This window comes from Neoarius graeffei, chromosome 12 (assembly GCF_027579695.1).
Source record: "Neoarius graeffei isolate fNeoGra1 chromosome 12, fNeoGra1.pri, whole genome shotgun sequence".
In the NCBI taxonomy this organism is placed as follows: Eukaryota; Metazoa; Chordata; class Actinopteri; order Siluriformes; family Ariidae; genus Neoarius; species Neoarius graeffei.
The window spans coordinates 7,131,294-7,154,914 of record NC_083580.1 but is presented as its reverse complement, the minus strand read 5'-3'; the positions used below and the strand labels follow the sequence as shown (position 1 = coordinate 7,154,914).

The following is a 23,621-nucleotide window of genomic DNA, read 5'->3' as shown; positions in this document are numbered from 1 at the left end:
GCGGTCTTGTTATTGTTGTTGGTCTTAACAACTCCGCCCCCCTGCTGACGCAAGCGGTTCTTTCCTCTGGCCCAGCAGAGAGTTGGTGCTAGCCTGGAACCAGTTTTTCTGGCCCCACAGCCAGTTCTTTGTCAGTGGAAACAGAAAACCCGGTTCCAAACTAAGCACTGGCCCCGAACCAGCCCTGGAACTGCTTTGGTGGAAAAAGGGCATATGTATAATGGGTGATCAAATCAGATCACATTATGGGCATTTAGCAGACGGTCTTACCCAGTGCAATGCACAACATACCCAGAGCAACCCGGGGAGCAGTTGGGGCTTCGATGCCTTGCTCAAGGGCACTTCAGCCATTCCTGCTAGTCCAGAGAAACAAACAGGCAACCTTTTGGTCCCAAAACTGCTTTTCTAACCATGAGGCCATAGCTTCCCTTACCAGGTCAAATTCCTCGTACGTGAAAAACTTGACTATTAAGGAATTTGCTAAATTATCTTTTACCAAAAAAAAAAAAAGTCCTGTTCATTTTTTTCCCCTTACCTCTTCAGAACCCTGTCATGAGCATCATTGCCTTGCTGCACCAAGCGATCAAGCACCTCTAGAGGAGATGCTGACGTTACTCCATGACCTTCATCCATCACTCCCACCACGCCTTGCATCGCCGCTCTCTCCAGCGCCTCGGAGCTCCTGTGGCTCATGAACAGGGAAGCAGCACGGGGCAGTGCCAGGTCAAAGAGAGCCTCATAAGGCAATGATGAGGGTGCTGTGCCCAGGATGGGTGAGTGTGGTGTATTTTTCAGAGCTTCATCCTCTGCGCCGGGGCTGTGGTGCCGCAGTTCGATCGGAGTGAACAGCGGCTGGAAGGACCACGGCTGCTCCTGAGACCCTGCACGGCTGCCTAGGCCTTTGCACCAGACCCGCATGTCGATCTTATCAGGTGTGGAGACAGCATGATGGGAGTCACGGAGTTGGGTGAACGTTGCTGGTGGCGGCTTGTCTTGGGCACCAGTGAGAGTCTCTGTGGTGCGGAAGAAGGGCGAGTCAAAGCCACGTGCGCCAGATGTGTCGCGCTTCTCCTCGGTCAGCTTCATCAGTTCCTCTGTGATAGCAGCTGTGGGTTAACATTTAACAGCCATGATGTCAGGTGAATCCTGCAGCTGGAGGTCACTTCTTTTAAAAAAAATACAATTTCTGGCAAAAAAAAAAAAAAAAAAAAAAAAGAGAACAGGGCCTACCCTCCTCCCTCTCCTTGCCTAGCCGCAGCTGCTCCTGCTCCATGTAGACGGATAACTCTGTCAGTGTCATGGGCACGTTCTTAGCCCCACCATCTGCTTCAGACGGAAAACACGAGTCAAAGTCACGCTAAACTCTGAACTGACCCACCTCAAATCTCAATCACCCAGTGTGCTCAATCAGCAAAGCCTCACATACAAATAAAGACTCATTTCCATCTCCTGACATTTTTATGCTTCCATTTGCGATGGTCATCTGTGCATTTGTACCTTTGTAACTGGTCCCATCACCCACTGATCTCTCAAGATCTCGGATTTGCTCCTGTCTCAGCAGGGGAGGTTTGGTGGGGTCTAGAAGTCTACCATCCTGAACAGAAAACAAAATGATGCATCAAATCTTAAAAACGGTGCTTTGTAACAGCATAAGGACATCAAGGAGAAAGGGAAAAAAAAAAAATCACAACGCCAAGTCCTTCCAAAAAAGAGGCATTTGTTATTGCACTAAAATCACTGGTGCATCTACACTCAGCTCATTTCTCAATTGTGATTGGCCAGAAGGTGTTGATTAATGTCCTAGAACAGCACAGCTGAGACTAAAGTTTATTTTAATGCACTTGTTCTAATATCTGTTAAGTTTCTATGGTAACAACTTACACGGGGACTCGTACAGTGGCTGTTCCATATATAACCTCGAGTTTTATTCATTCATTTCAGTAAAGCATTTTAAAAATCAGGTCGTTTCACAACACCAAGTTGTCATTTAGTCTTAAATTTATAGCTGAAATGGGACAACTATTGAAATTTGTGCAAGATAAATCCTGAAAGGCAGAGCCAGTTACCTTCCACTGCAGGCTGGGTGTACTGTGGGGTAAGGAGGCAGAAGGGAGCTCGTCGGAGAGACTGGGCGGAGGAGATGATGCTGCTGGGGTGTTGGAACATGGGGTGCCTTTACCTCCTCCTAGAAAAACAAGGAAGTGCAATCAGTTCAGAAAGCTACAGCTAGGTGTGACATGAAGAAAGTAATGAGAATAAACACAAGCATGAATTATATAACAAGATGGTTCCCTCACACACACTTCTACCATCCCCCCCGCGCCATTTCATAATAAGAAATCAGAAAACCCTTCATCAACGGCTGATGAAATTAAAAGAAATATACACATGCCTGTAAAAATATGTCATTTTTCGAGCTCAATGCAATTTATACAACTAAAAATTCCTGCAGTTCATCATACTACTGTGCAATGGCTCTCACTAGTATTAGTTTCTCTTTCAGGCTTCTGTTGAGTTTTCTGGCCTTGAAATTAGCCACGCACCCCTACAAAGGGCCCTCAAAATTACAAACGACACATGGTTTCTGATGAGTTTTCATGAAAACAGGGAGATATCCAAGTAGCGTCTTTTGGTCTTTCAATTATAAAACATTTAAACGACGTTGACTGGCGTTCAGCGGTACATCATACAGGAGGCTACAAAAGTAGGTATACAGTAAGGATTATACACGAACAGCAGCAGCAGGACGGGGCGCCACCGCACTTCGCACTCAATGTGCGTGCGCTACTTGACAAAGAATTTCCCAACAGGTGGATTGGACGCCGGGGAGCCGCTGACTGGCCACCACGTTCACCGGATCTCACTCCTACGGACTTCTTTTTCTGGGGATGTGTAAGGTTTTCACACGCAAGCCACGTTCTGTTGATGCCATGATTCAGTTCATACAGGAGGCTTGCCAGGAAATTGATGCTGATAAAGACCTTCGTGTCCGAGCGTGCATGGGTGTCCACACTCGACTAGTGGAGCGTGTGAATGCCGGGGGGCAAACGGTTTGAACATTTGAGGGATTAATAGGTTTATTATTGGTCTGCTTGTATAATAAAATAATGTTTTGTTTTTCTATTACTGTATACCTACTTTTGCAGGCCCCTATATATCCCATTCAGCTAGCATGAGCTGAAGAGTTCATTATCATGCTAGCTGAATGGAATACATCTGATATCATGAAAAACAGCCAGCCAATATTATTATTAGAACACACACACACACCTTTCGGGTGTTCAACACATTTTTCTCTTTTAAAATCTTCCGTGTTTAATGAAGCAAACCTAGCAGCAAGGACGCGTTATCCTAATGGGCTTCATGGGCAGCTGCCCGGGGCCTCGGAGGTAGCGAGATCGGAAAATATGAAACGATATTTTCAGAAGTTTTGATCATATTGATAACATTTTTGATGCATTTCGCCACCCGTAAGGAAGCCCACCTTGTCCCGTCGCATAGATCACCCGTCACTGTCAATATGATCACTGTCCACCATGTCTTCACACGCTACGCCAGCTTGAGTTCAATGATTTAATTAATGACTTTGCTTTCCAGAAAAGTAAGAAAGTGCCCTTGTAAGTTGACCCATGGCTGTCAAACTGAATGCGCAAAGCTGTGTGCCACTGCTGTTTGGGACATTACGTGTGTGAAAGGATGAAATGTCTCACATAGCCTAACATTTTGAGATTTATTTCTGAGAAGCAAGATATTTTTCTTTGTTATCGCTCTTTGTTTTCACAAGTTAAAAGTCGCCTGGATTCCAAAATGAAAATGAACGGTTATATACCAAATGAATGTTCTTGTTCTGAATACTAAAGAAACTGTTGTAGGCCGAGGTTATGTTCTTGACATGTTGTTCATTGACTCACTCATTCAAAGGCTTCTTGAGGCTAAACTTTAGTTAACCAGACTTGTTAACCGTGATGTCTGATGGATTTTTTCACCATGCAATTGCCTATTTCACCATTGCTTTTTCTCGATTAAATAGGTGTTGATGGATATAAAGTTTGATCTTTCAATAGTATTTCTAATTGTGCCGCTGTCATTATTTAAGTTTCTGCGTTTAGTTAGACAGGCACGTCTGAGGGGGTGAATTTGTTGAGCGCAGTTGACAACAGGCGGGGGTGGGGCCTCGGGGGGGAGGGTCTGCCCAGGGCCTCGGCAAGGGTTAGGGCCAATTTATGCTGACAACCCAGTCCTCGCAGACGGTGTCGCAGACAGTGTCTGCGTAGCCCCCCCACCTTCGCAGACGCTCTGCGCGCACCTCCCAAAAATTGTGACCACCGCAGAAGCCTCGCAGACAGCGCCGCAGACAAGAGGGCTCTGATTGGTCCACTCTACCCGCTGTACACGCACTTCCGCTTCCCTACTTTCCCGGTTTGTATTGTTTTCACGACCGGCATTTTTAAAAACACGAGCGAAGATGGAGCAGCATGAAGAGCGGTTGATTGAGGAAGTACGTACATCTATACGACTCCAGTTCTAGTCATTATTAAAAAAAAAAAAAGTTCTAGTCATTATAAGTAACCAGAGGATAAACACTCCACTAACCACACCCACCAACTACTCCTAGCGACTTCACACCCCCTTGCGTTGTGGCGGTGAATAACATCGCGCACGCCTATTCCCCCGCTCAACAATAAATTACAACTGTCTGCGAAAAGCTATCTGCGAAAGCCTTGTCGCAAGAGCATGCAGAGGCCTTTAGGGCCAATTTATGCTGACAACCCAGTCCTCGCAGATGGCGTCTGCGAAGCCCCCCCCCTTCGCAGACACTCTGCGCGCACCTCCCAAAAATTGTGACCACCGCAGAAGCCTCGCAGACAGCATCGCAGACAAGAGGGCTCTGAATGGTCCACTGTACATCCGCTGTACACGCACTTCCGCTTCCCTACTTCCCCGGTTTGGTTTGTTTTCACGACCGCCATTTTTAAAAACACGAGCGAAGATGGAGCAGCACGAAGAGCGGTTGATCGAGGAAGTGAGGAAGTACGTACATCTATACGACTCCAGTTCTAGTCATTATATCTCGATCAAAGTGCGGACTCGTCCAGTCGCCATTGTTGTTGGTGTTGAATGACCGGTTGCTCAGTAACCGGAGGATAAACACTCCACTAACCACACCCACCAACTACTCCTAGCGATTTCGCGACTTCACGCCCCCTTGCATTGTGGCGGTGAATAACATTGCGCACACCAATACTCCCCACTCAACGATAAATTACAACTGTCTGCGAAAAGCTATCTGCGAAAGCCTTGTCGCAAGAGCATGCAGAGGCCTTTAATGCGGCCCTGCCTGGCAGCCATGTTTGTTTACAAATTGTCACAGTCGCTCGCTAGTGTGGAAGTTTTACGTCTCCGACGTGCGACATGTTGGCTTGACAACCATATTCAACGCTCATCTTCCATTAGATGGAGTGACACAAAACACGTAGGATAAGCTATATGCTAATATTGCATGCTAGCAAACGAAATGAACGAAACCCGCTAGAAGGGACTAGAATACACTTTTTCGATGGAATGAAAACATGCCCTGTACGTATTATACTTGAGCACATTAGCATTGTTTCGTGAAACTCATTCAGCCTGTAGACTTACCCGGTGTACTGTAAAAGCGACCAGGTAAATGAAAGGCACTCTGGGATAGCTCAGGGTTCGGAGACATTCCTCTTGAGGAAGGTGGTGTGGCCATCCCACAGAGGGAAGAGGGGCTCCAGAGTGTGTCCTTGAATTCACATGTAGAGCTCTGAACAGCACCCCAAAAAAAAAAAAAAAACCCATACAAAACTGTAAACACAGCTTTAAAACCAACATTCATCAACCTTTTATAGTTGGCATGAAAGATGAAAAAGCTACAAAGTATAAAACGTCGTCTTATAAGGAATGCTAAGCGGAAATGCGTAGTTGACGTTTCACCCAATTTTTTCAGTTAACAATCTCTCTTCAGAGTAAAAATGATGGACAGATTAAAGGTGCAGTGAGTGATTTTGGCAGATGTTGGTCCTTATTAAACTGAAGGCACAGTAACTTGTCAAAAAACTGTTCACATTCCAGCAGCGGTCAATAAAACACGAATTCACCAGGCTCCAAATTAAAAACACACAAACATCCAAATCAAATCAATCAATCAGAACAAGGTACGGTCTAGTTTTTGATTCAACTTTGAGCTTTAAAAAAAAACATCTAGGGCATGTCCTATGTTCAGAAGGTGTGGCCTCCGAGCCTGAAGACATGACCTCTATTCAGGAGGCGTGGCTTTTGTGCCCATCAATCCCAGTGAAGGACGGATGGCCTCTGTGCCATTCCTTCAAAATCAACAGCGTTTAAATTACATTTTAGTCATTGATTTAACTCTGCTAATCCAATAAAGGGACACCGTTTTCTGCATCCACGATAAAAATGCAATCTGCCAGTTTTTGAAGCACACACTAGAAACAGCTTGCAGATTTGTCAGTGTCTCATCATGCGGATCTGATCAAATCTGAACCCTGCTGGTCCGTTTTCTCCATCGGGTATGGTGGGTAAGGGGTTAAGCAGAATAAAATCCCAGCAAGGAAACTGGTGCCAGCATCGGCCGTGTTGCCAAAGCAACAGTTCCTGAGTCAAATTGCAGCGTTTCCGTTTTTAAAGCATCACACACCAAACCCAATGATTCAACGCCTCTTCTTTCAATCCTCCCGTCAGCCCCTGTTTAACCCCCTGCCTCAGCCTGACTGCTGGAGAACAACGAGACGATTCAGGTTTCTCTGTAGAGACCGGGTGAGCATGAGGTTGTTTACAAACCAGACTGACAAAGCCAATTCATCCAAAGAAAAACAAGAGGTAGGAGACACAGAAACTCCAGCTGAATTCTCTCCTCTAACCACAGCGAGCTACACAGAGCCAGTTCACCAAGCATCTGCTGGAACTCTGTCTTCTAGAGGGGTGGAAGTGTAGGATCCAGCATAGCCTCCAGAGAGACTTCGTTTAAAAGAGGAACGAAAGATTCGTACCGGCCGGTGGGTGCTGGGTGGACTGCGATGAGTCAAGTGCGTCCCTGAGAGAGAGGACAGGGGCAGAGGAGGAAAGACAGACTGCCGCGGTGTGGAAAAGTGATTGGAGGATGAACTTCCTACGGGGACAAAAATTTTAAATTATACAAAGCAATAAAAGTCAACATACCAAAGCAATTGTGGCAGGGGAGGGATGAGAATGTACCATAACTGCTGTGCAGGTCAGTGTAGGGACTGGCAGTGCAATCAGGGGCACGCATGTGCAGGTTGGCACAGAAGTGCTCAGGCAGGGTGGCATAGCCCTCTTCACAGGACGCCTCCCGAGGGTCCAGAGACACTTTGGCACATTCGATCACGATGTCATGGATCTCAAACCTCTTCCATCTTAAGGTACAAAAAACAAAAGTATGAAAAGGAGTGGAAGTAAAGTAAGGGGAAGGAGGGGGAGAAACAGGAAGGAAGGAAGGAAGGAAGGAAGGAAAAAAAAAAATCAGTGAAGGTGACAGAAGTGAAGGGAAGCGAGGAAATGATGGGAAGGAAATGGCAGTAGGGAATCCCAAGGTAAAGAATTAGAAAGGAAAAAAAAAAAGATTTTGCATTTTTAAAAATCACAATTAAAAGCAAGAGTCGTCAAGAGAGGACATCTCTCCCCCCCCCAATGAAACCCCACTCCAGATTTTCCTAAATTGAATTGGTTGCCATGGAAATGCAGAGAAAGGCACAGAAATCCCAAGATGTCAAAAGGCACAACTCCTATGGTCACTTAACATAAATGTCAGGTTTTGTGAAAAAATTCCTAAAAAGTTTTTAAGTTATGTTCTGGAAACTAAAAATGTTTCCAGACGGATGGACAGACTGATAGCTATAACCCCCCCATCCCATCCCATTACATGCCAGAGGGATAATAAAGGCTAGCCTGGGCCCGCCCATCCTAAGCGTGACGCAACACGAGGGCCTGTTGCGAGCTTAGTCTGGCCAGGCAAGCTATCTACAGCTCTTCCAAGCTCCCGAAAAATCGGGAACCAATCAACTTTGAGCATCTCCAACGGCCCTGGGTAGAGGCGTGTTCAAGGCACTGACGTAGTAGAACTGCGACCGGAAGCCATAGATTGTTTACAGAATCTATGCCGGAAGCGCTTCATTCACGCTTCCGCATCTATTACGCATAGATGCTGTATTGAAAGCATTCAACGGGAAGTTCTCATTGAAAACGGAGCAAAGAGCAGCCCTGGAGGGATTTATTGAAAGGAAGGACGTTTTCGCCTTGCTCCCGACCGGCTTCGGTAAGAGTTTAATCTACCAGTTAGCCCCGTCGCATCGCATACGTCAGAGGAAAGAGTGATGTGATTGGTTTAAGCTTCGTCACAGCCTTTTCTGGCTTCGACCAGTAGCAAACTGAGGCATTTCAGGGAGGCGGGTCAACCACGGGCTCTGGGAAACGGTTGGGCTTAATATCTTGGCCAGACCAGTAGCTCGGAGAGCTCTGAAGTCGCGTTAGCCAGGCTAAATAAAGGCAGCTGCTCACCTGGTAGGGTCCAGTTCATGGTCCTTAGTTCCAGTCACTAACTCAGGATGTATGCGGACGTGTTCCAGCATCGGCTAGGGAAAAGACAGGTCAAAGGTCACAATGCAGCCCACGAATTGATCATGGTAAGCACAAGTGATGATTAAGGTACAACTGTACTGGTCACTATAATATTCTGCTCGGGCTGAACATCTGCATGCTCCGATTTAATCCCGTACCTTCACCACCTCCTCGAACGTGTCCATGTTCTCCTTCATGCTGTAGTGAGAGCGCAGGTAGGAGATGAAGTTGCAGGGGTACATGCCGTACAGGCGGTGGAAGAGCGAGTAGACGCTGGCGTGCAGGTGGATCAGGAACACGTCTGAAACGTGGCCTGTACAACCCAGCGAGGGTGAGAGAGTTCATTGTGCTGCATGTTTAACCATCATTCAGTGGTAGAAATTCTAAACGCTTCGGTTTCCAGACTGCTACTTGAATAAAAAGCGCATGTAAATGTAGCTGTTCAGTCTGCAGAGTTACACGGTATGTTGTCACCTGAAACATTCCTCACGTTTTAGCATTTATAAATTTCCATTTACACACATGGTGCCTTCATACTGCTCTGCATGCTCACATGACTGTTAACAGATAGGTAGGTTGATAGGAATCAAAATCAAACTTATTAGCTGCTATTAAAATCCATCTGTCAGTTTCTCTCCATCCACCAGTCCGTCACTCATTCTGCTAGCCTCCCTACCTTTCTCTCTGCACCTGGGTGTCTGGCTCTACAGCTCTCCCCTTGTCTTTATACATCTTTTTCAATCCATCTGTGCGTTTCTCTCTTGCGCTTCCCCTTCCCCATATCTCCCTTCCTGCATCTCTCACCTGGGTTCCTTAGGTTCCAGGTAGCCAGGCGTCCAAAAACATCAAAAAACTCGTACAGATGTTGCTTCCCTGCCTGAGGGATCATGGGTAACAGGATGACTAGCACCAGCACTCCAGTTATGAGAACCACAACGTCTGTGTCCGTCTGGTGCCAAGACAAAGCGATAAACCATTAAAACCGTCAACAGCTGTACAACACGCAGCCATATAAATTCTGCCAGGTTAGAGATTAATAAATATTTTCCACTTTACTGTATAGATCCAATTACATAAATTAGTCAATGTATACAACCCCGATTCCAAAAAAGTTAGGACAAAGTACAAATTGTAAATAAAAACGGAATGCAATGATGTGGAAGTTTCAAAATTCCATATTTTATTCAGAATAGAACATAGATGACATATCAAATGTTTAAACTGAGAAAATGTATCATTAAGAGAAAAATTAGGTGATTTTAAATTTCATGCCAACAACACATCTCAAAAAAGTTGGGACAAGGCCATGTTTACCACTGTGAGACATCCCCTTTTCTCTTTACAACAGTCTGTAAACGTCTGGGGACTGAGGAGACAAGTTGCTCAAGTTTAGGGATAGGAATGTTAACCCATTCTTGTCTAATGTAGGATTCTAGTTGCTCAACTGCCTTCGGTCTTTTTTGTCGTATCTTCCGTTTTATGATGCGCCAAATGTTTTCTATGGGTGAAAGATCTGGACTGCAGGCTGGCCAGTTCAGTACCCGGACCCTTCTTCTACGCAGCCATGATGCTGTAATTGATGCAGTATGTGGTTTGGCATTGCCATGTTGGAAAATGCAAGGTCTTCCCTGAAAGAGACGTCGTCTGGATGGGAGCATATGTTGCTCTAGAATCTGGATATACCTTTCAGCATTAATGGTGTCTTCCCAGATGTGTAAGCTGCCCATGCCACACGCACTAATGCAACCCCATACCATCAGAGATGCAGGCTTCTGAACTGAGTGCTGATAACAACTCGGGTCGTCCTTCTCCTCTTTAGTCCGAATGACACGGCGTCCCTGATTTCCATAAAGAACTTCACATTTTGATTCGTCTGACCACAGAACAGTTTTCCACTTTGCCACAGTCCATTTTAAATGAGCCTTGGCCCAGAGAAGATGTCTGCGCTTCTGGATCATGTTTAGATACGGCTTCTTCTTTGAACTATAGAGTTTTAGCTGGCAACGGCGGATGGCACGGTGAATTGTGTTCACAGATAATGTTCTCTGGAAATATTCCTGAGCCCATTTTGTGATTTCCAATACAGAAGCATGCCTGTATGTGATGCAGTGCCGTCTAAGGGCCCGAAGATCACGGGCACCCAGTATGGTTTTCCGGCCTTGACCCTTACGCACAGAGATTCTTCCAGATTCTCTGAATCTTTTGATGATATTCTGCACTGTAGATGATGATATGTTCAAACTCTTTGCAATTTTACACTGTCAAACTCCTTTCTGATATTGCTCCACTATTTGTCGGCGCAGAATTAGGGGGATTGGTGATCCTCTTCCCATCTTTACTTCTGAGAGCCGCTGCCACTCCAAGATGCTCTTTTTATACCCAGTCATGTTAATGACCTATTGCCAATTGACCTAATGAGTTGCAATTTGGTCCTCCAGCTGTTCCTTTTTTGTACCTTTAACATTTCCAGCCTCTTATTGCCCCTGTCCCAACTTTGAGATGTGTTGCTGTCATGAAATTTCAAAATGTCTCACTTTCAACATTTGATATGTTGTCTATGTTCTATTGTGAATACAATATCAGTTTCTGAGATTTGTAAATTGTTGCATTCCATTTTTATTTACAATTTGTACTTTGTCCCAACTTTTTTGGAATCGGGGTTGTACTTTACTTCATTATATAATTTGTATTCATGTAATGTCCAAATATGGCACAACTGCTGCTTAGGCAAGTGGAAAATATTGTAGGATGGATTGGGGTGAGAAAAATAAAAATAAAAATTCTACAGCCCACCCTGAGACACTTGAGCAGCGAGAGCAGCAGAGGGTTGCGGGCGATCTTGTGAATCCAGGACGGCTGTTTGCGCACCACATGGCCCAGGAGGTTGAGGGTAGGCAGACGACATGCCGGCTTAGCCATGCACTCGTTCATCTTATCAAGAAGGTGCTGAAGAAAAGACAAAGAGAGAGAGGGACAGTCATTTTAGGGTTTTCCTGCTCCAACACAAATCACATCAACTCAAGAAGGGAATGTTGACTGATGAATGCACGCTTGCTGAAAATGAGCTGAAGACAGTCTTGTTTGAGCTTAGCATCAGCGAGACAGGTTTCATATCTGGTCACGTGACCAGGCAAAAACAGCCATCCCCAGGATTACTTATTCTAAGGGTCCACTTGCAACTTCTGTGAAAGTATGAATTTTCCAGCAAATCTCCACCTTATAAGTGAAGAAATGGGAAGAGAGGGGAAAAAAAAAGTCCAGCACATTGCACTTAGCCAACCAGGTGAAAGTTTTTATCCACTATAACCAAATCGACGTACATAAAAACATGACCAAGTAGTGAGTACAGGCGCCAAGCAGCAGCATGAAGCAACAAAATGCCCCAATGGACACTTCCTCTAACCACGTTTCATTTTATTTCATTTGAGATGAGGAATTCACCTTGTCATGTGGCTCTCTCACTGAACACAGAATGTGCAGCGATGGACTCGAGTTGGTCTCCAAGAAATAATCCACCAAGCCGTTCAGGAGCACGGACCCTCGTTCTGCAAAACAGACAACAAATGGCAATCCCGAAGAAACATGCATGCAGCCAAAACACAAAAAACAGATTTGTTATCAGCTGAATAACGCAGATTCTGAATGTTGTGGCCAGAAAAGTGCGCGCGCACAAAACAAAAAAAACCCACACCCCACAGTCTGCATCATGGAGTGGAGGTTTAAACCACAAGGCAAGTTCAGATCATCAAGGTGTCAAAAAAAATTCGCTGGTATGTTTCTAAAGAATGTTGTAAAAGGAGAAAAGTGACAAGTCAAAAATCTACATGTAAAAACAACTTCCTGTTTTAAAAATGACATGCTTATTTTAACAACCAAGGCAGATAGGACAACATATCGAGAATCACTATTCCTTAGGCATGTAATGATTCACCCAATTCAATCATGATTTTTTTTAAATTAAATGAAAAATTTTCCCCAAAAAAAGTTCACAACATTTTCCCATTCCTTTTCAGCCAAATATTCCTTTTATTAAGTTTAAAAAAAAAAAAACTTTACTTAACCAACAGTAATGTATGCAAGTTTTAAAAGGTTAGCATAAAATGAATATTTTAGTTATTAAAAATGGAGTTTAAGAAAAGCCATTTGTAAAAATATGAAGATTTGTACGACCTGTGTTTGCTTTTCTTTAGCCTTCAACAGTCTCAAAAAAAAAGAGCACTCTAAATTTCTTGTTAAATCCATTTGTACAGTCAGTCAATTCCACTGTGTTTGCAGCATTAGAGCTCTGTTACTTCCAGCTATGGTGAAGTTACATTCATTTGCTCATGTTATTGTGCCCTCTGTTGACTAAACAATGCAATTACAACTAGCAAAAACATTACACAGCCTGATAATCACAGTTCCTTTTTTTTTTTTATCAATCAATCTGAATCAATCAATCTGAATCAAATTTGTATATCGCAATTTATCACCACAATATATTGTTACATGCCTACTCTGGGGGGGGGGGGGGGGGGTTGCACCTTCATACTGAATCCGAAATCGTCTTAAAGTCAGTGAAAACAGACTCACGTGGGTCGTTCAGTACCTGTACTGAGGTGCTCATTGATGAGACCTTTGATTTCCTCAAGCTGTTGGAGATCAGAGGTCTCCAGGAGAGGGAGCAGGTCACCCATGTTGAGTTGTTCCCTGGCCATGGTGGTCGTGGCAATATAGGGGTGTGGCTGAGGTGGAGGGGAGGGGCTTTCAGATGTCACTCTCTCTGCCTGCTGTCAGGGTCCCTGGGCCGCCCACTGACGCAGTCTCCAGGCACCACTGGGGATGCGCGCGTGCACACACAAACACCTTTACTGAATTTTGGACTCCCAAATACTACACCAGGTATTTCAAGTCCAACTACTGGAAGAAATTTCATTCTTGTAATACAGAAAGTTATCACTGGTAGAAACACCATCAAGAAAGATGTAAAGTTTGTTGGTCACAAGATAACCAAATACTGAAATTGAAAAGATTATGGCCTGCTGGTTTGCATCACAAAGCAGACAAAGACTCAACATTTTCTCACAGTTAAAAGAGGGAAGGCAGTATTGCAAATACAGCAGATTACCACGTGAAATACCTGTAATATTTAGGTTTGGCACCCAAATCAACTTAAAAAACCCACTGAAGACTTCTATGGTTGGTAGAAGAGAGCAACTGGACTTGCTTGAAAAGTCTTGAAGACGTTTCGCCTCTCGTCCGAAAGGCATCCTCAGTTCTGTCTGTCTAATAGAGAGTATCAAGTAGACAGACAGAACTGAGGATGCCTTTCGGACGAGAGGCGAAACGTCTTCAAGACTTTTCAAGCAAGTCCGGTTGCTCTCTTCTACCAACCACAGATTACTATGTACCTGGATGACTGCGTATCTTCACAGATATGCCACTGAAGACTTGTTTAATATTTAAACAAAATTATGGCATGCAATAGGGGAGAAATTAAACCGCAATTTTAACTTCCAGCCAGCTTTGTTACTTAAATACTCCAAATAATAGAGTCAGTTGTATTACGACTCATACCAGCAATATATCTTAGGCATATCATGGCATAATTTAGCACATTAAACCACAGTGCTGCTGAATTATTGGTTGGAAGGTGTTTCGTTTTCTATGACAGCAACTCTCATAATAACACGTTATTTCTATAGCAACAGATTACATTTACGGAAAGCGTCTGCAATGCGAGTCAGAGGTAAAGCCATTAATGTAGGTTTTCCACCATGTGAAAGTCTTCAGGACAGCAGAGTCAGCATTTTGAGGTTTCTCAGTAACAAAACCGACAGCTTTGTCCATTTTCTCGCTCGAAGTTAATTTAAAAAAAAAAGCGACTTGGAGTTGATGAGTAGCATGCTATAGATGCACAATAGTGTAACATAGGGAAAAAATTAAAAATTCAGGTTTTGATTTTATGTACTGAAATAACCATTAGGCACAATTTTTACAATATCTATATAAATTAGTTGTTTTTACCCATTTTAACCTTGAAATCAGCATTTTAATGATTACCCATAATGCATTGTTTATCGCGCTAAAACAAGCAAAAACGTCATAAGACAGTGGAAATACTACCTTTATTACCTTCACGTGGCGTCTTTCTCGATCGCACGTGCCTAGAAGCGTACCTTCTAGAACATTCCTGGGTGGTCACGGACTGTCACGTAGCCTAGTTCGGTTGTGAAACTCGCTAGAATGGAGTATTTTCGCGAGTTTAGTGGCAAACTTTTGCACTGCAATTTCTCTATTTTCAAAATTTGTAACCTGAAACCCTACAAGAAATGTTTCATAATGTTTGGGATTTTGAAAAATGCTTCTAGCAAGTTTATTTCGCTGTATTTTTCCGTGAAACTTGGCATAAATCATCCTTAAGTGATGAGCGTGACATTGTTATTTTGGTCTGGGTCACGGAGTTAGTTGGAAGCTGGAGAAATGAGAGTTTCTCAACTACAGCAGCACTTCTCACCATAGATAGCTGGCGTGTTTCACAGCGTTTGGGATTTACTAAATCGACTAAATCTCTAGATCTACTGAAGCTACGAGGATATAAATCACCAGGATTCTAATTTACTGGGTGAGAAGTATTATATATATTTTTTGAAAGGTTTATTCGCGCTACAAGTCCATGAAAGTTGGAATTGTTCGTGAAGGGGTTAGTTAGATTTTGGTAGCGTGACGCGCACAACAAGCAAAAGAAAAAAAATTTTCTTCCAAATTTCCTTGCTTTATCAAAATGATTTTTTGATACATTAAAAGATTGTATTTATAATATTTAAGCGATTTTTTTATTATAGAGAATATTTGATCAAAACTTTCAAAACAGCATTCAAAGTGATTTTTCACGGGTGTAAACGTTACGCGTGACGTCCATAATTACGTTAAATTTTAAGAACTAAAATTCTGTTAAAAATTCTAGATGTACGCTATCATTCTGGGGTTTTGCTGAATAATACTTTAGGGAGTTCTCTTACAATGCTGAAAATTCAATGAGTTTTGGTGAAATTCTCGAAAAGTTATTTACATTTTAACGCGCCTGATAGCGATTGTGCTCACACAGCGTGCTACTCATAAGTTGTTCCTTCACCAAACTTACAACAGGAACCTAGCCTGCAAATAAAATTTACTGTTGTAACTGACAAATTGCAGTGGCGTAAGAGGAGTCAAACAAAACACTTTAGGAAGTGCAGTTATTATTAAAAAAAAAAAGTTCAGGGCAGTAACAGCTTTGTCACATTGCCTGAATGCAGGACGCAACTTGCCTTAATATGTGCAAATTGAAAGCAGGTGCTTGTAAAGACCTCTCTCTCTCTCTCTCCACCTCAGTAATTCAGCATTTTACAGAAAATGGAGACAGTGTGACTGATCTTAAACCTCATATCAAAATCAACACTATATTGAGGAGAACTTCACAAACATGTCAAGTCCTAAAGACATTTTGACCAGGCACAATATTCGGTTCTGAGGCTACGTTCACACTGCAGGCTGAAGTGACTCAAATCCGATCTTTTCGCCCATATGTGACCTGTATCCGATCTTTTATTGACAATATGAACGACACAGATCCGATTTTTTCAAATCCGACCCAGGCCGTTTGGATATGTGGTCCTAATTCCGATCCCTATCCGCTCTTTTCATATGCGACTTCAGTCTGAACCGCCAGGATGCATTCATCCGACTTACACGTCATCAACAAGCCACAAACGTCACTATTCTGCGCTGAAGTAGGCGGCGGGTCTCTCAAAAAAAGTTACAACAACATGGCGCATAATCACGGGCGCAGATAGAGGGGGGGACTCGTCCCACCCAGATTTAAATTCACCTCGTTCGGTCCCCCCCACTTATAGGGAGGAAAAAACGTCTATGCTGTCTTTCTTTGTATAAGGCAAACCTCACGGAAAAATCAAAAGACTAATTACCATTCGGTTTATTGAGGTGCACGGCAGTGTATACATAGTTGCAACAACTCACATAAAACAAAGACTGATATTCAGTTGGTTGAGCTGCGCAGACTGCACAGGTTGCGAGCTCGGTTGCTATGGTTACTAACAACAAGTTTGACAGGCATATCGGGGTTGGTTTGCTGGCAGCTTTGTCCCCCCCAGTTTTTTGTCCCTCCCAGTTCAAAAAACGTATCTGCGCCCCTGCGCATGACATCAATGCGAGGGACGCTTCGGGCTGTGAAGGTTCTGAATCTTCTCAATGGAAGGACGCAGAGGTTAGGGAGCTGATTTCCATTTGGGGGGATACAGCTATTCAAGCTAGATTGGATGGGTCATACCGCAACCGGGCGGTTTTACTTCCGTAAACACTGGCCATGCTCACTGCGTGACGTCGTCGTATCCTGCAATGCGTATGCGGAACACTTTTAGGTCGCTTTTCGTTCATACTGAGGATCACATACAAGTCGCATATATTTGTTAATGTGAACGACCTCACAAAAAAATCGGATTTCACAAAAAAATCGGAATTGAGCATTAAGCCCTGCAGTGTGAACGTAGCGTCAGATCTGTATTATCTGATACCTACAAAAGTCAAATAATTAGTACACAATCCACCTACGAGAGCTCTTCAGTTACTTAACACCATTTGCAGATGCACCTTTTAGAGAGAGAGAGAGAGAGAGAGAGAGAGAGAGAGAGAGAGAGAGTCTCAGTTTCCATTCAGGAGCCTTAAGATGCCAAGATGTTATAGTGCCAGACAGACCTGGATGATCAGAGTAAAACTCAATGAACTGAACATCAGACGCAGTTTATAAAAAATTAAAAAAAAAAAAAAAAAATCACAGCTTCCAACAAGCCAGACAGTTCCTAGTGGCAGTTACAAGCATATTAAAAAAAGTTTGTGGAAAGATTTCTGATGCGTTTAGTGATCCTGATGCTAACGTGTTGGTTGGTGCTGCGTTGCTGTTACTCCTGCGAGACGTTATCGAGTATCGGATGCTCTGATGTCACAGGACACTGCTAGGTGTAGTTGCAATAGCGTCACGTGGGGAAAACAAACAGTAATCTCAAATATAAGGTGTTATGTTGTTTCACTGTTAGTTGCAACAAATAAAATTACTTCTCGCTGACCAGCTTCCAGCAATGTTCACTGTATTAAGAAATCTAATGAAGTAGCAGAGACCGCTCAGGCCAAGTGTCGGACACTGGGTTACAAAATGCAAAAAACACTGTTATACAAACTGCACTTCGAGTTGTGACAGAGATTCAGCTCAGCAAGATCTAGGACATGACAAGCACGTGGTGTTGATGGTAATGTTAGCATGAAAGTCAACGCTTTTCAGAAACCGATCAATTTCAGCAGCTTCTAAAGATGCAGCGGTGAAAGCCGGACAGGGTAAATAAACGGACTACAGCGATGCTGCACAGTGTTGCCAGATGTACGATAATTGTCATATTTGTACGATAATTTTGCCCTCTGTACGATCAATAATGGGAAAAAAATCTGAAATGTATGATAATTTCAAAGTTTTCAGTTGGTTGTCCAAACATGCATCCCTCTCTCTCTCTCTGACCCCCAAGAATCATTTCACAGGCTTTCCACTCAGGCGCCATCAAAAGAGATACACAGAACGCGCACACACAACCACGTAAACACGTAGCCATAGAAATGTATGCATCATTACCACACACAACTTTTGAGCCTAGCAGCTAGGCAAGAAGAGAGAAACTGTCGACAAAGAGACGTAAAAAGAAAAGTGCCTAAGCCCATGTTTACATTAGACCGTATCAGCGGATCATCAGATTAACGTTTTTAAAACGATTAGTGTGCACACAGCAACACCAATACACGATTCGCGTGCACACAGCAACGCCAATACACGGATACGCTCGGCTCCGCAGGCATCCTGCGCTCCAAATCACTCCGCCCTGAACAGCGAGTGCCCTCTGGAGGGTGCGCACTCCGGCCCTGCGCAGCTCACAGAGCACACAAGTGAAGTGAACAAGCAGTGATTCGGGACTGAGCCGCTGTGTGTGTGATCTGAGTGCATGTCGGGCATGCGCGTCACTTACCACTTGCAAGTGGAAGGATGGCAAGCCTAAAGACAATCATAACTACACAATGGGCAGTATTTGCATCAGTATTTGCAGTATTTTCATACTTTTATACTCTTTAATGAAAGGTGATACAAGGCGGAAGTCCGCGCCGTTTTTCAGCAGTCGTGTCACATGACCAACGCCAGCGAATCAGGAAGGTGGATGTCACAGTGACGTTGTCCAATGACGACGCCAGCTAGAGCTCAGCACAGCGTATCCGCGTATTCTCAATGTTTACACAGCACTGGAGCTGACACGATCTGGATTGAATACGTGGACCCTGGCGGATTCCCGTTTCCCGGCGGTTTAATGTAAACGGACAGTGCATCCGCGAAGAAAATGAGACAGATACGGTCTAATGTAAACGTAGCCTAAATGAGTTCAGAAAACGAAGGGGAGGATGAAAGTGGAGGAGCAAAAGAGAAACGCAGCATCCGAAGAGCAACGGAAAAGCAAGCACAGGCCACAGACTTACCAGACAGAGTGGGAGAAAGATCCTAAATTTTCCGGATGGCTAAAACCTATGCCGGGAAATGATGCTAAGGCATATTCAGGGGTGATAGCGTTCCGGCGCCGTGCCAGATTTCCGGCGTACCGTGGCTGGGGAAAAAAAAAAAAAAAAAATCTAGTTCGCCCATTGTCCTGTGTCATTCTGAGATGCGCAGATAGACAGTAAAGGGAATTCGGAATTCCCTTTACTGTCTATCTGCGCATCTCAGAATGGCACAGGACAATGGGCAAACTAGATTTTTTTTTTCCCCCAGCCACGGTACGCCGGAAATCCGGCGCAGCGCCGGAACGCTATCACCCCTGCATATTGCCGTTGTTGCAACATTCAAATGGTAGCAGAGAGCACAGTTTTGAGAAACCACGAAAAGTCTAAGAAGCATTCGAAAAATCTTGCACCATCTCAGAAGTCAATAGCACACTGCCTACAAAAACCACCTGAAAAACAAAAATTAGACGAGGCTGTGAAGAGTGCAGAGATCAAGCTTGCAGGCTTCATGGCAGAGCACAATGTGGCTGTGAGAAATTCTGACCATTTGGTCTTAGTCTTAAAGGACATTTTCAAAGATTCACAAATTGCCCAAAACATGACCCTTGGACGCACGAAAACGACTGCCATAACAAAACGTGATTGGTGAATCGACAGCGACCTGGAGGTTGAATTCGAATCTTTCTAGTCTTACGGTAATTCTGCATTTACTTTCTCTTTGTGTCATAGTTTTCCCTCTACTACGGGAATATTGCGAATTGCTGTTTAAAAATTTAAGTAATATTCTTTGGAAATTAAAATACAGCTAAAATAACTATTTTGTATGTGTACGATAATTTCTCACAAAAAACGATAATTTTGAGGTTTTGGTACGATACTTGCATATTTCCTATCTGGCAACAGTCAGTGCGTTTACATGCACATCCAAATCGAGCTACTGTCGGTAATCGAGCTAAGGGTCCCAGCAGAGGTGCCAGAGAAATCCAATCCTACATGCACACAAGGAAATCGAGCTATTGTGTGAGGCATAGACATCCTATTATTACGTAGACGGAGCGTTGGCTGTTCTGACGCGAGAAATACGGTCGCCATCTTGGAGTGGTGAGATAAGCGCGAGATACTCCTATATATCAAGGTAACGTCTATTACTGCACCATACTACACGACTGAAGAAGAAAAGAGACAAGATGCCAGGCTGGTGCTCAGCGTACTCCTGCTCAAACGAGCGAACCATTTCAAACAGAAGCAGGGGGATTACTTTTCACAACTAAGATTTAACATTACCGTACTATTTGTTGTTTTTTTTTAAATAGTATATTACCAGAGCTGAGAAGGAGCTAAGAGACTTAAATCGTCATCAGGTAGCACTAGTCTAATACATAAGAGTATGACAATAATAGACATGAATGAAATGAAATATGATAAAGTCGAAATAAATGATGAAGAAATTATGATGATTGTGAACGCCAACGGGTATAAATGTACAGTCTAGATTGTGTTAGGGGTAGGGCTGTTAACCTACGTTAACCTGTCAAATTTTTCTCGGTTTCAAAAAAAAAAAGTTTGTCGGTTAAAGTAACCTGGAAATAACAGTAGAGGAAATGCTACAAGATTACACTTCGCCATCTCTTATGAAATTCACTGACTAGATTAATTTCCCCTTTGGTATGTTCTTAACAATCTATTTAAAGAAAACATACACACATTTGAATCATTATAATGGATTTAGATTGTTAAAACCGCATTTTATTTAAAAAAAAAAAAAGTGTCCCACTTTACCTGAATTTACCCTATCCATTGCAACAGATTGGTGGTTGTAGCCGATAAAAAAACGTTAAGCTGTTTATATCTAATGTATTTAGTATTCACACATTTTTTGTAGGATATTAACCACCGTTTCCTCAACTTCAACAATCTCCGACGTCTGTTCACTTAATATCAGGATATTCTATTAACGTGAAGCCAACTATGAATAATAACCCCGCCGCTATCCTTTATCATAGCTACATGTACGACAAAAAAAAAAATGCGAGCCAGCGCATTACACTGACCACTCCAAGATGGCGGCCCCGCGTCTCGTCAGCGCTTTTAGAATTTACGTTGGATGCTCCGTCTACGTAATAATAGGACGTCTATGGTGTGAGGTACATTGTGCACCCGAGCCACAGGTGGCGCTACACGCCCCATCGTGTTGGTACACTTCCGGTTGTCGTCATGAAGAAGAGCTATTCAAGAGTATAAACAAAGTTATCAGTTCCGTGTTCACAAGAAGAACGATGACGAGGACAGCAACATCGAGATATATTACAGTGAACCCTCGTTTATCGCGGGGGTTACGTTCCAAAAAGGACCCGCGATAGGCGAAATCCGTGAAATAGTCAACTTAATTTTTTTACAACTATTATACAATACAAATGTAAAGCATTTGTTTAAGGAATAAAAAAAAAAACGTTCTTGCAAATAACTATGACAGTTTTTAATACTTTTAAAATAATAATACTGTAATAATACTGTAAAATAATATTTTTAATAATGAATACGAGGTTAGACACATTGCGACTCGCGTATTTCACAGTCCCTCTGACTGTGCCTCTTTGTCCTGACTCCGCTCCGCTGTAGCGTCATTTTCTGCTGAAGGCTGTGGTGCAGGTGTCTTTTTCCGAGAGAAGAACATAGTTATGGGTAGTTGTTGGCACTCTTTTTTCTTCTGGGCAAGAAGATTCTTGTAAACAGACATGCCACCTTCGATTATATTTGAAAACTGTAACGAGCAACACATCAACGGGTCCCATTCTTGTGCCACTCGCTGAAGTTCAGTGTTCTGAACACAATGCACTGTAAAAAAAAAAAAATCCGCGAAACAGCGAAGCCGCGAAAGATGAACCGCGTTATAGCGAGGGTTCACTGTGTATATATATATATATATATATATATATATATATATATATATATATATATTCAACTCCTTAAGCTGAATGAGCATGAACTCTATCTCCTCATTGCTCCAGAAGTGCACGTTTCTACTACTGTTGTCATGCCGACCGAGGCTGTTGTGTTTCCCGCTTGTGGTCTCGTCACTTCCGGAAGGGGCAGTGCTGAAGTAAGTAGCTCGACAGGGTTTACATGCACTAAGTAGCTCGGCTACAATCGCATCATCTAGTTCGCGTAGCTCGATTACGAGAAATCCAGTTCGGTTCGATTTCAGCCGAGCTAAGGTGTTTCCATGGCATTTAGAACATCGATTTCAGTCGAGCTACGGCAGAAATTCGATTTTCTCTATGTGCATGTAAACGCACTGCTGCAGCATCACTCTTCAGGTAGCTATGAACAGATAAACAGCATTGTGAGTAACACAGGAAAGCAGACCAACATGTCAATAGAGGAGGTTTTGAACTAAAAGTCAGAAATTCATCAGAAAAAATCCTGGAGGTCATGAAATCTCCTGGGTTAGTTATACAAGTAGTTCAGTGTGGACTTTTCCTTGAAGCTCAAATGCAAATTTCATTTGAGCAGATGTGATGTGTGTCAGATCGAGAAAATGCCTCCATCTCAGAGACAAACTGCTGATGGTCCAAAACTGCAATTCTGCCTGTCGTCACTCCTTAAAAGCCATTAGATTTGTTCTGCAAGATGCACACTTCAGGCTGCAAACAAAGCGTTCTGTTAACAGATCACCTTAAGTCATTATTTATAGCGTCTTTGTATTTGCAGTTCACTGAAACGCATTTAAATTAAAAAAGAAATGACATGTTTGTTTGCTAGCTAAAGCTTGCTGACTGTAGCAGCTAGCACTAACGGGGCGTAAACAACTCCCGAGAACAATGCCCAGTTTAGAGACAATAACAAAATACAAACGATTATATTTTATTTTATGTCAAATCACACAAATGATTTGTTTTAGTCACTCGCATTGGCACGTAACAGATTTCTCTTATTCGATTAACCAACTAGATACATAAAAATCAATGAGACCCACTAGATAGCTGTTATTTCTCTGTCTGATAACAAACTGCACACTGTTCCCTCTATAGGTGCACTACATAGCACACAACATAATGGCTTCTCTAGTGGACTACAGATCGAACGAGTCGTCGTTCAGGATTTAACCCCAGTCCCAAGCAAGCAGCAGTACTGACTGGTTTTGAGCTAATTAAACGCCAGATAAGTACACATTGCAATTAAAACAGACATTGCAACAGGAACCTAGTATTTATATTACCCCAGAACATGCTTGTTTAACATCACAAACTCTGACACAACAAGAAATAAAGCTTGTTTACCCGTTAAAGTAACTGCACTCAACAGGGCGCCGCCATCTTAACCGCCTCACACCCCTCCCACTGCAGCACCCTTCCGCGCCTGAGGAGAGAAAATAATCCTCAAGAATTATCACAGATTATCAACGGACAGAATCGCGTCGTGTAGTATTAAACAACGTC

At 43.2% G+C, this 23,621-nt stretch overlaps 1 protein-coding gene across 5 annotated transcripts in view; it reads right to left on the bottom strand.

The window, feature by feature from the left end:
* Positions 1–23,520, bottom strand: part of tsc1b (TSC complex subunit 1b) — a 48,103-nt gene extending 24,583 nt beyond the window's left edge. The window contains exons 1-15 of one of the 5 annotated variants that reach the window (XM_060935438.1): positions 23,463–23,517; positions 22,553–22,826; positions 13,208–13,434; positions 12,061–12,164; positions 11,413–11,565; positions 9,424–9,568; positions 8,778–8,932; positions 8,560–8,633; positions 7,240–7,418; positions 7,035–7,153; positions 5,641–5,788; positions 2,067–2,185; positions 1,498–1,594; positions 1,231–1,326; positions 536–1,106 (exon numbers count right to left, since the gene is read on the bottom strand). In XM_060935438.1, coding sequence (XP_060791421.1) covers positions 536–1,106; positions 1,231–1,326; positions 1,498–1,594; positions 2,067–2,185; positions 5,641–5,788; positions 7,035–7,153; positions 7,240–7,418; positions 8,560–8,633; positions 8,778–8,932; positions 9,424–9,568; positions 11,413–11,565; positions 12,061–12,164; positions 13,208–13,316 — 2,069 coding nt within the window. In that variant the 5' untranslated portion in view covers positions 13,317–13,434; positions 22,553–22,826; positions 23,463–23,517. Of the gene's footprint in view, positions 1–535; positions 1,107–1,230; positions 1,327–1,497; positions 1,595–2,066; positions 2,186–5,640; positions 5,789–7,034; positions 7,154–7,239; positions 7,419–8,559; positions 8,634–8,777; positions 8,933–9,423; positions 9,569–11,412; positions 11,566–12,060; positions 12,165–13,207; positions 13,435–17,208; positions 18,740–22,552; positions 22,843–23,462 lie in introns of those variants that run through there. The other 4 variants (XM_060935440.1, XM_060935441.1, XM_060935437.1 and 1 more) reach the window with 4 other exon arrangements.
* Positions 23,521–23,621: the final 101 nt, after the last annotated feature.